The sequence below is a fragment of the Teleopsis dalmanni genome, chromosome 1 (assembly GCF_002237135.1).
Source record: "Teleopsis dalmanni isolate 2A chromosome 1, ASM223713v2, whole genome shotgun sequence".
Taxonomy (NCBI): domain Eukaryota; kingdom Metazoa; phylum Arthropoda; class Insecta; order Diptera; family Diopsidae; genus Teleopsis; species Teleopsis dalmanni.
The window spans coordinates 998,433-1,011,072 of record NC_051846.1 but is presented as its reverse complement, the minus strand read 5'-3'; the positions used below and the strand labels follow the sequence as shown (position 1 = coordinate 1,011,072).

Sequence of the window (12,640 nt, the reverse complement as noted above, 5' to 3'; positions counted from 1 at the left end):
TAATAAATTTTGAAATAATAATTAAAATATATAAAAACAATGTACGAATAATGAGAATGTATGTAATGTAATATCAGTTGCCAAAATAGTTAAAAAATATACACTATATCTATATTTGCATACGCATATGTAAATGAATAAATGTAAACAATAAAATTCAGAAAAAAAAATTAACTTCATAAAAGTTTTTAAATTAATGAAAAAATATCTTTTTACAGTTTTTCATTAATATAATCTTTATTTTATTGCAGTGCATACAGCTTTTCGATTTTAGTCATTAAAATTAATGAAACTAAAAAAATAAATATATTGTCATCATACAGCCAACTTTTTATTATTTATTTTTGCAGTAAATATTTATGTACTTTCCACAAAAAAAAAAAAAATTCATTTATTTTATTTATCTTTTTTTGAAATATGTTGTATATGCTTTAAAGTATAAAACTAAAATACACGTCAGTGATAATTTGATGTTTGTATAATTGTCAACCAAAATCATTAATTTACAATTTTGATATTTGATTTTAAATCCTTTCATGTATATGAGTTATAATTTTTTTTTTTTGGCATATAAACATAAATAAAAAAATCACTAAAACGAGAGTGTAAATAAATTGAAGCAACTAATTAAATATTAATGCAAATCTAAAGCAAATTATTTATTGTAAATATAAGTGAAAGTTTGATTAATGATAATTGCGGTATTATTTAAAAACAACTAAAAATTAAACAGAGCATAAAAATGAATGAAAATAATATTAAATCGTAAATGTAAATAAATCAAATTTATTTAATAAATAAATTTACTAATTATCAAAATTATAATAATTAAAATTAATTACGTGTAAGCTTTATTAAATATAATTATGAATTACATTTCATTTGTTGCTTGCATATAAAATAAAACGAACATAAACATAAACATAAAAGCGTATGTATAGCCTAAAGTTATATGAACTATTATAGGTGTTATAAGAAAAGATATTAACATAAATATATTAGCAAAAACAAAAAAAAAAAAACTAATTTAATAATGAAATTAAAGTTTTTTATTGAGCAATCAAAAGTATACTAAGTATAAAATTTTTATAAATAGTTTACGTTTTCAGTTTTATAAAGATCAAATAATGACTTTTAAGACATAAGTTTTAAAAGTTAACAAATTAGTTTAAGTTGAACCGATTCAGTATTATGTGTGCTTTAACGAATATAAATCAATCCTTCTAAGTATTGCTCATAATGAATGGAAGTTTCAATGTAAATGTTCTTGAATAATTGTTTGTAAATGCTTTATTATTTAATTTAATCACAGTTCTACCAACAAAAAAAAATCATATATTTAGAATGATACAACCTATTGTACTATAGAAAATACATAAAACCAGAACGAAGCATACGCAGAGTAAAATAGTTTAACAAAAATTCATGTAAACTTTAAGAAACTTGCATAATAAAGTTAATAAAAAAATATTAAAAATAGTATTTTATTACATTTTATATTATATATGTATTATATATAAAAATAGTATTTTATTATATTTTATACTATATATATATTATATATAAAAATAGTATTTTATTATATTTTGTATTTTATTGTTTCATTATTATTTTAGCTTAGGTTATACCGGCGATCCCAGGGGGATCGACTTACCCCTACCGGATAAGTGTTACCGTGTTACTAAGAACCCAGGGGTTAAAACCATCTAAAACCTTTGACAAAGCTTATAATGCTATTTAACGGGAGATCTTGCCGTAAAGTGGTACGGCGGGGCCCCGTAATTGCTGGACAGAAACAAAGCAGATGGAAGATATCGTCCTTTCCACAACTTCGGGTGGTATAATTGAGATGGAAATTTAGTCTTCTCGCATGGTTACTTAAAATACAGTGACCTGTAAGTAAACCTACTACAAGACTGATATATCTATGGGGCATCTCTATGATAGAATTCGATTTTCTTCTATGTGTGGTTAAATTGCATACAGATGCCGGCATATCGTAGAGTTTTCTCTTTTTTTACTAAAAAGTTCAGCACAGGAAGAACTCATACCAATTTGAATGACAACGACATGCGTAGATTGTTTATGTGTTCCGAGTGGTTTCCTGGAGCAACCCGTCTGGCTTGCTCGTCTGCTTTGCAATTGCAGAAAATATTCTTATGATCGGAAACGCAGATTAGAGAAATATTGACCGGCGTCGATATCTCATTTAGAGATGTGTAGCAGTCGAAGACTGTGAATCGGACTGACATCAAGTACTTTAAAGCAGTGCGCAAGTCAATTCTTTTTTTTATGTAAAGATTTACTATTTGGCTATAAGTAGGAAAATTTGTTTGAAAATCCTTCGATATCTTTTTTGGGTATTGCAGATAAAAGTGAAAATGGCCGTGAAAAAATAGCTAACTTTTTGTGCAATTTCACTTTTAAAATTTTATTGATAATTAAAATTGAAAATTTTGTACACATAATCAATAACAATATTCGAAGCTTTAAAAAAAGTCAAAAATGATAATAATATATTTATTTTTATTTAATCCTTTTATTCCTAGGTGGAACAGAGGGCCGTAACAAATAGTTTCCATTGAACTCTATCTAATGCAAGACGTTTTGTTTCACTCCAGCTCTTTCCAGCATTTCTTAATTCGGCTTCAGTTTGTCGTTTCCAAGTGTTGCGCGGACGCCCTGGTCTTCTACTGCCTTGAGGGTTGAAATCTAAGACATTTCTTGCGATATCATCAGCGGGTTTTCTTAACGTGTGGCCAAGCCATTTGTATTTACGCATCATTATTTCATCAGTTATAAGAGGCTGATTCGTTCTAAACCAGAGCTCATTATTGGTTATGGTTGCTGGCCAGAATACATGAAGGATGCGTCGTAGACAACGATTGGCAAAGGCTTGTAGCTGTTGTGCGTCTCTTGCCGTTAGGTTCCAACTCTCACTACCATATAGTAAAGTTGATTTTACGTTTGCATTGTACAGGTGTATCTTAGTGCGTTGTGTGATGTTGGATGAACGCCAGATTTTGTTAAGGGTTCCAAACGCTTGCTTCGCTTTCGATAGCCTGTACTGTATGTCTTGCCGACTGCCGCCGTTGTTCGAAATGTAGCTTCCCAGATAGCAGAAACTTTGTACATCTTCGATGTAGGAGCCATCTAGTTGAAACTTCGTTAAGCAGTTTGAATTGAGACGCATAGACTTGGTTTTGTTGATATTGATTGACAGACCAGCTGCCAATGCACGCTTTGCGATGTTGTTTAACGATATTTGCATCTGGGAAAAGTTATGCGTTAGTAAACAGATGTCATCAGCGTAATCGAGGTCAGTAAGTTTGTTATGAAGGCCGAATGATATGCCATGATTTGTGCTCATAGCTTCCGACATAACCACATCTAAGACTATATTAAATAGTATAGGTGAAAGAATGTAACCTTGTCGGACGCCAGACTTAATTTGGATTTGCCCGCTGAGACGCCCTTCGTGAAGTACTGAGCAGTGCGCGTCAGAGTACAAGCCTTTTACTAAATTTATTAATTTACTCGGTATACCTTTACACTCTAATGCATACCAGATGGTGGTATGGAGAAGTGTATCGAATGCACGTTTAAAGTCGATAAACAGCAAGTATAGGGGAGATCGCCATTCGCTAGACTGTTCGACTATTATTCGAAGGCTGTTTATGTGGTCGGCACATGATCGATTATGCCTAAATCCTGCTTGCTCGGCTCGTAGTGTAGGCTCAGCGGCCGAAGTTAAACGTTTATGTAAGATTTGAGCAATAACTTTATAAGCTACATTTAGTAAAGTTATGCCTCTCCAGTTGGAGCATTCCATCAGGTTACCTTTCTTTGGTATATTAATAATGATGCCGTCTTTAAGATTAGGCGGTAATGACTCTTGGGACCAGAAGTTGTTGACAATTGGTTGAATAATTTGAGCAGCTGAAATTTTGTCTGCTTTGAGCAGTTCGGGAGCAATATTGTCCGGACCAGCGGACTTACCTGCTTTAAGCTGAGTTATTGCTGCCTCAATTTCACTGATGTTAGGTACATCTGTGTTTATATCGTTGCGAGCAACATGTTCGTGGTGTCTACTACATAGTTCCTGCTGAGGATAGGTGTTGTTTCCCGCTAGGAGATTTCTGTAGTGATCTTCCCAAACTTTTAGCTGATCTTCGGTAGAGTGTACTAGTTCGCCTCTGGTATTTTTTATTGGCTTTGCAATCCTGTGTTTACGTCCCACCATAGCTTTAGTGATGTTGTGTAGGTCTTTGAGCCTATGTGATTCGCTTGCTTTTTGAGCTTCTGTTGCTAAATTGTCGAGCCATCTGCGCTTATCGGCTCTAGCGCTGCGTTTAACTTTGCGGTTGGCAATACTGTAGTTGGCTTGTGCCTGCTGCTTTGTTTGGCGCGTTCTTGCCCTGTTAACCTTTTCTTTTTCTCCTTTGCGCGCTTTTATAAGATTCCACGTATGTTCGGTGATCCACGGATTATTTTGACGTTGAGGAATACCGACACTTTGTTGTGCTGCTTCAGTGAAGGCACATTTTGCTTGTTCCCAATAAGTTTCGGCTTCAAAGATTTCTTCTTCTAGTGGCAAGGGATTAGGGATTTGGGCCGATAAAAGAGATTGATAGTTATTTTGAACAGTAGGGTTGTCGAGTTTGGCGAGGTCGAACCGTTTCCTTTTGAATTGTGGCTTTCTAAAGACCGCATTTAATTTGAGTTGTATTTCACCGATTAGTAGATGGTGGTCAGAAGTCATGTCTGCACTTCTTTTATTTCTGACATCACATAATGAATGTCTCCACATTTTGCTGATGGCAATGTGGTCGATTTGATTTTCTGTTGCATTATCTGGGGAAACCCAAGTGACTTTATGCAAATGTTTGTGCGGGAAGAGACTACCTCCTATGGTGAGGCCCATGGTGTTACATAATTCATAGAAACGCTCCCCATTATCGTTCATTGTGCCGAGAGCATGTTTACCCATCACTTGCTTTCTTCCATTGTTATCTGGCCCGATTTGTGCGTTGAAATCTCCCATGACGAGCTTTATTTCACCTCTAGGGCATTTATTTAAAACAGAGTATAGGGAGTCATAAAAATTTTCCTTGATTTGTGGGTCGGTGACTTCAGTAGGCGCGTAACACTGTATGCATGTGAGGGTTCTGGCTCGAGTTTTAAATTTTGCCAGAATTATTCGGTCGCCATGTGGTTGCCATTCTATGAGCGCTTGTTTAGCTTCTTTGGATAATAGAAAGCCTACTCCACTTTCTCTTTTTTCGCCTGTGGCCTTTCCAGAGTATATGAGTGTAGCGCCGGAGGATGTTTTGTATTCGCCGCAGCCATTCCATCTTACTTCGCTTAGCCCGATGAATAAAAGATTGAAACGTACAAATTCACGTTCAAGTTGAGCAAGTTTTGATGTTTCTGCTAGAGTTCTTATATTCCAGGTTCCGAATCGTTTCCGTATTTTCATTCCAATAGTCGTCATCAAAGGGAGCCGTTGGTTATAATTATTTGTTTCGGTTTCAGTAATCGTGTAGATTCAGATGAACGAGTGATTAGCCCATGCATCCTATACTGGTACTGGGGCTGCCAGTTAAGGCCACCAGTCAGACCTTCAGACTCGAGAGTCCGAGAAAACGTTGGGCTTCTTAGCGAAGATTGAAGATGCTGTATCTTGCCTACATCCCGGGACGTCATGGAGGAAAAAGACCATCCGGGTCGCGAACCGTTGTGGATTGCTCTTAGCTTCAGATGCTCCTCTTTGACCTTACCGGCAAGGGAGGCCCTACCAGTAGCTACGCTACCGCCGGCATCGCTCTCAGGATCATTGCACCCTACTAAGCCCCCTCGCCACGACAAGGCCACAATCCCCGAGAGGGGATTATATAATAATATATATATGTATATATATATATATATAGTCTAATAAGAGTAAAAACTTTTTAACGATAATAAACAATTTTATATTAAAATTTTTAAAAATGTTTGGAATATAGATTATAATGTAGGTTTTTTGGACAACAAAATTCAGCTTTCTGCCTATCACAGTTTTTGAGTAGTCCTGCGGCATCACTAAATGCCCATGTTTGGGCAATTCTTTTAAATTAAATTTAAAAGAAAGATCATTTGAAAAACTTTCTTTTAGGAAAATTTCATATCAATATCTCTACTGGTTCCGAAAATATCGAATTTTGACCTAATTTTTGTATTGTCACACTGTGCGACGGTAATAATGGACACAACTTGGATCCACCATTTCATTTCACAGAACAACAGCCAGCGAATCACACCCAAAGCGACAAAAGACAGTTGGCAAGATTATGGGGTCATCAACTGCCTTGAAAAATGTCAGAGCATCAATAACGATTAGTACATGGCCCACCAGGTCCGCTTGAAAGAGGAATGCGCAAAATAAAAAACTCATTCTCAACCAAGATATACACCGTGTTACAAGTTGTTCGCTACCTTGACATGTGGTCAATGTACAAATTCCTATTACAATCACCAGATTCGTCAGATCGCTTACTCGTGAAATTTCAAAAACACTTTAGGGAATAATATTTGGGTCCTATAAAAAAGTCATTGAAAAATTGAGACATACTATAAGTCATACTATAAGACGAATCATTCCATAAGAGGGTATTGTATTACTCTTCAAGTAGACTACGTTGTTAAATAATATTTATCAATTCTTTTAATATTAATATAGACCGGAAGGTACTAATATACTTTTTATAACAAAATTAGTCATTAGAATCGTCAATATTTATCAATATTCCTAATATTAATATAAATCGAAATGGAACTAACATACCTGTTATAACAATATTAGTCACAACAAAATGTTCATATTTCGTCATTGTACTAAAAAAATGGTTTTATTATAAAATTAATATAATATTTCAAACAATATATTTATAAAATAAAAAAACTTACAAGATTAGTAAGCATTTTCAAATGCTTCTACTTGTAAAAAATAATTAAATTAATTAAACTAAAATGTTTGATGTATATTTTAACCATATTAAGTTAAGAGATATTGATTACAATGCATTAATTTTGCATTTGAATTAAAAACTCAAATGTAAATTTTTGTCAGTATTATTACTCGTAATCCAGTAATACATCCTTTTGCCAACCTCATTTTCTTCTTACTTCACTCATTCCCACATATTTTCTGTATAATCATCCGTAATAGAAATGTATAATGAAAAAATTATAAACATCAAAATGAAAGACATATATGTATGTGTATATATATTATATATACATATGTTTAAGTTATCCCAAATTACTTTAAGCTATTTTTTTAAATTCTTAACAACAACAAAATTTGTATAAATAAAAAGTAGCAAATGTTCATCGTCCACTAAAACGAAAACCATTTGAATTTAGAGCATTTTAAGAGTATATATTCGGTGCAGACTTGATTTTTAAAAGCTGATTTCATTAGAGAAATATAACATTTTATAGTTTTTATTAGTGTTACCGAAAAAGCTACGCTTTGTTATAATAACAAAGAAGATAATTTTAAAATTTAGAAGGCACGACAAGTGCTTTGGTTAATGTCACTAATTAAATAAAAAAGTGAGAAAAAATTTGGAACTAAAGCACTGAAAGTTTGTACAGCCTTGGCTACTTGTGGATGAACACGCTTCTAATTTGACAGGCACGGGTTCTAAGCCTAAACTAATTAAGAAATTCGACTAATTCCTAAAATCACTGATGATAAGTACTTGGCAATACTCGAAACTCAGCCAAATTTTCAAGAAATTAAATAAATTTTTGTGTTTGTCCTTTCTTTCTTCGCTATTTGAAAACCCTCTAAATACATATTTTATAAATTTTTGAGAGGTATAAAGTTATTTCCAGTAATAATTAAGTTTCAGTTACGCTTATCACAGTATATAAATTTTATTAGAGATTTTTTCATTAACTTAGAAAACCAGAAACTTAGGTCATTACTAAACAAGAAAATTAGAAATACCCAAACGCTTAATAAAGAGATTTTAGCGACCACAAGTTATAAAGTGATTCACTTCCCTCACGACCAAATCAAAATATTTACAAAATTGTTCGTTTACATTAACACAAAAGGACCTTAATTGTTTGCATCACGCAAACACACTTAAAACACTTAACGATATGTGAGGTTAGCTCAACTATTTGCTTACTTGGCAGCACTTAAGAAGGCTGAGCTTACGTACGGGCAGGTGAAAAAGGCAAACAGCAAACGGCAAAAGGCAAAAAGGTATAGTGATGAATATAATGAAAGCAGAACAGCGGGCGACATAAACACCATAAATACCAAACACAGTGCAAACAAACAAAATAAGGTAGAATATCATTTAATATTTACGAAAGTCAACACTTTAAATAAGCTGAATAATAAATAATTTTACTAAGGATATATTTTTTCATATTTCACATTGAACGCATAGGCCCCCTGAACGTGAACGCATAGGCAGGCTGACATTTGCCAACAAAGTGACACTTGGCGTATGAGTGACTTTATTAAAATCATTTTGTTAACAGAGAGGAGACTGTGAAATGCGCTCCGCAAACAAAACATGGAGGCGGCTCAGTAACAGTGAATTTCTTTGCAAATAATTACATTACGCCATTGTGATATGTTAACATCATAACATTATAACATAAATATTTACGTATATGCTACATTGTAGGCAAGTGCTTGTGAATGTGCGTGGGGCAGAGTGTGTTCAGTTAGCTTTGTTTCAATTAAACGACCATGTTTTGCTTGTCCGCAGCAATTCAATCGCATATGCTGGAGGCCAGTACTACGTGTAACAAACGGAAGGTTTACTATTTTTAGTCTTGCCTTGTTCGAACCGAGTTTTTTTCGTATCTACGACTATGTTTTGAAAGGTAGGTATGTAGCATTCAATATTTACATTTATTGTTTGTTATTGTGATGTTTTCAAAAACAATGTTCATGTATGGGCGAGGTTAAATGAGAATTGTTCATCTCTTTAAATGGCGGTGATTTTGATGTCCACCTACCTCGTTGCGCTCGTTTCGCTATGTATAATGCAAACAAATCGACAGACAGACAGACAGACACTGTTTAACAGCGTGATGACATCGCCGTGTATAGCAAATACAATTTTGTATAGCGCGAAGAATTGTGGTGAGAGACGCGCTTATGTATAGCCTGTGGTGTTTCCGGCACTTTGACACATTTCTGTTTGATATTTCGTCATGTTGAAGACACTTTATTAAGTTATGGTAAATACGTGTTGCAGTAAATTTTGCTGGTGTCTGAAACACGGTGTAAAGTGATTTATTAGTTGTCAAGTTTTAGTCAAGAGAAAAACAAAGGATTTAAAAGAAAATAATTTTGGGTTGAAATTAAAATGTTAATTACAATGACGTCAGGAAACCTATTTGCGTCCATGAACAAAAATAGACTTATTTCTGGAGGTATAATTATTTTGTTTTAACATGAGAAATGTATAAAGAAAGGGTAAAAAAGGTTTGTCATATTTACAAATAGTAAGACCTTACCTGGGATGATTGTGACATCCTCTTAGCGATGTATTGGCTTTTTCTATTATTTTTTTTTTTTTGGTAAACAAAATATGTAATACATGGGGTTTTCCAGAAATACCAGAAAAACTGCTTGTCTTTTACGGCAAACCATTGTTCGAGCCATTTTCCAACTTCGTCTCGAAATTGCTGAAGTGACACTCTGCAAGCGCATGGTCCATTGACGCAAAGAGGTAATTGAAGGATGTCCTATCCAAATGATTTGAAGGTGCATTTCACTGGTTTTGCTGTATGAAATGGCACATTGTTATGTAGCAAAATCATTTTGTCATGTCTTTTGGGCCCAGACTTCAGATTCTAGGTTATAAAGATCGCTGGCATCGTTTTTTAGCTAAATCAGAAAAAAGTTATGAATGCACGTAGTATTATGCTCTTAAACTAATCTCTTTCGACCCAATTATGGTAGAATAAACATTAACACTTTATGCAAAACTACGTTGGAAGACGCATCTAACGAAGAAATGCTAGGAAACTTACTTAAAGCTGAATAAAATATATTTTCTCATCGGCAGGCAATGTTAATATAAAACAAACTCTTCTTCTGTTATATAAGGAAATCCAAAAAATGCTGTGCTAAAAATCACATCAAATTATTAAAAGAATGTAATCAACCGAACAGCGTATTTATTTGCTATAATCCCAAAAATCCATGAACATTTTTCAACAAATATGATCAACTAAGAAGCGTACTCATCTTACATGATCTGAATAATCTATGAATTTATTGAATTTATTTATGAATTTATAATTTATTTGATGCATCCAATCCGTATTCAGGCCGATCCGTATTCAGGAGCATAAATTTGGGATGCCTGGTGATGTTGTCGATGCATTACGAATGTGTTCTTGTTGGTTTTTTGTAGTAGTTCGAGTTTTTATTCCATGTTATTGCAGTGCTTAAGTTAAACAGTAATTTAGCACTTTCAAAACCAAATCTTGCCACTTACAGTAAAAGCTTCGTATTATATCAGAAATTACGACTTCCATTGCTATCTTAATATTTCTTTCTCTGTCAATATTACTAAAAATTTAGTTAAATGACATATGTAAACAATTATTTTCACATCAGTTCCTTCTTTAACAACTGCTTTACTCACGGGTAATGCTCAACGGCGATTAATCAAGCAAACAATTCATATTATGAGAAACTATTAAGAATCGTTAAAAGAAGAAAAGCATTGCAGCATACTATTTAAAGATTATGAGGAATTTTCGAGAATGGAAGATGTGTAGAACTTGATGCCTAATAATAATGCCTAAACTCTGTGAAAAAATCGATCGCATCATACTTATCTGACAAGACCCCGATATTTGATGTAATTATAACAATTTTGATATAGGTCCTCGTTTGTCATATGTATCAAAAGAGTGTCGATTTTGTTTTGGAGTTTATCGGACTTATGTAGAGAAGCGGCGATCCGCATGTGTAAGCATGAATTAGGGATACCCTATGACTGTGTTCGATGTGCCATTTTTTTGTATCCCAAGCTTGGGTAAGAAGTAAGGTTTCACTACATGGTTCATCGATTGCGCATGTATATAATGGTGAAGGATCCATACTAAAAATACTAACATTATATTTAGAATGTGTGCTATTCCATTGAAACTAAAATAGAGTATTTAAAAAAGTGAATTACATTTAAATAACATTTTTAAAGAAATGTCTTTTCGTGAATATAAGTTGTAATTTAACGTCAAATTTTCCAGACGAAAGTGACTATTATTTTTAATAGCTAACTTGTTATATTTTATAAAGAGGTTTTTTTCGAACAGTAGTAAACTACAACAACAAAAATTTTATTTTTTTATATTATTTTAATTAATTGAATTTTTGGCTGACCATGCAACTGTTTCGAGTATTGCCAAATACCCATCATCAGTGGTCTTGGAAATAATTCTTGTATTTAATTATTCGTAAATAAAAACCTCTTTATAAAATGTGTTTTAGAAATTAGTTTTTTCGTAGCAAAGTAAGCTTTGATTTTGACATTCACACTTTCATACATAACAAATTTTTTTTTTTGTAAATTCTTACAAAAATTTTTATGTGATTATGATTTAACATATTTTCAGTACAATGGAGGGCGATGAAAGCACTGGGGGCGCTGGCGCCGCTGCCGGCAGTGGTTCTGGAAATGCAAATTCAGATATACCCCCGGGAATAACTGATGAGAAATCCATTCAAATGGCTAAGAAATTCCCACCGGGATATCTAAGCACTAGTAATGAACAAGATCTTGATCGAGAATTTCATAAGGCTATTGTCAAACTGCAATATAATGTTGACACATTCGGATTTCGTGAGAAAACTATTGCAACCGAATGGATGATAAAACTTCGGAACGTAATTGCGGAACCATGGGAGAAGATCGTAAGAAATCTATTCTTGGAATATTTTTCAAATTGCACTGGCGATGTATTTAAAAGTCCTCCATTTAACAAAAATTTACCGAGAGAAGCATTATTACAGAGTCACATACAAATGCTGGTATGTATATACAATAAAGATCATATACACAGTTGAAGCATTTAAAATGATTTTATTTATTTTAGCCATATCTAAAGGATTACTGGGATCAGAATGAAACTGAAGATGCTAGTAAAAAATTTCTTAAATTGGTTAAGGAGCTGTTTAGTATAAGCGAAGACTTTACACACTTCTTGTGTCAAATGCCTGTTCCTAGAGATGGCGCAATTTTCATTATGCGAGTATTCACAAACAAAAAACAGCCACTCAGCTGTTGTGCATGAAATCCGCCCCTATGTGCTTTCCACAACACTTCATGTATTCCTAATAAAGTCACTGTTTGTACAAAAATTTTATAAGACCTGAACTTTTATTTCTAAACCATAGCTAATGAGTGCCTTTTATGATATGGTGCTTATGATATTGACAATATTTTTAATTTTTGCTTGATAGATAAGTATTCGTAATAGGTAGAAAAAATAATTCAAAATTGAAAATTAATCTGAATTGATATTCTACTGGAATTAAAATTATGAAACTATTTAATTGACTGTTAGTTGAAATTAATAGAGAATTGTCGTTGATGTATATTATTCA

At 33.2% G+C, this 12,640-nt stretch overlaps 1 protein-coding gene across 1 annotated transcript; it reads left to right on the top strand.

Annotated features, from left to right (window-relative positions):
* Positions 1-11,620: 11,620 nt before the first annotated feature.
* LOC119672082 lies at positions 11,621-12,399 on the top strand. Its single transcript, XM_038083041.1, has 2 exons — positions 11,621-12,064; positions 12,130-12,399. The coding sequence occupies exons 1-2, from the start codon at positions 11,654-11,656 to the stop codon at positions 12,325-12,327; spliced, it is 609 nt and encodes a 202-aa protein (XP_037938969.1). The 5' UTR covers positions 11,621-11,653; the 3' UTR covers positions 12,328-12,399.
* Positions 12,400-12,640: the final 241 nt, after the last annotated feature.

Excerpts from the sequence above, each read along its gene's own strand:
- LOC119672082 (XM_038083041.1), top strand. The coding sequence starts at position 11,654 with ATGGAGGGCGATGAAAGCACTGGGGGCGCTGGCGCCGCTGCCGGCAGT. Across the intron at positions 12,065-12,129 it reads AGAGTCACATACAAATGCTG|CCATATCTAAAGGATTACTG; the intron begins GTATGTATATAC and ends TATTTATTTTAG.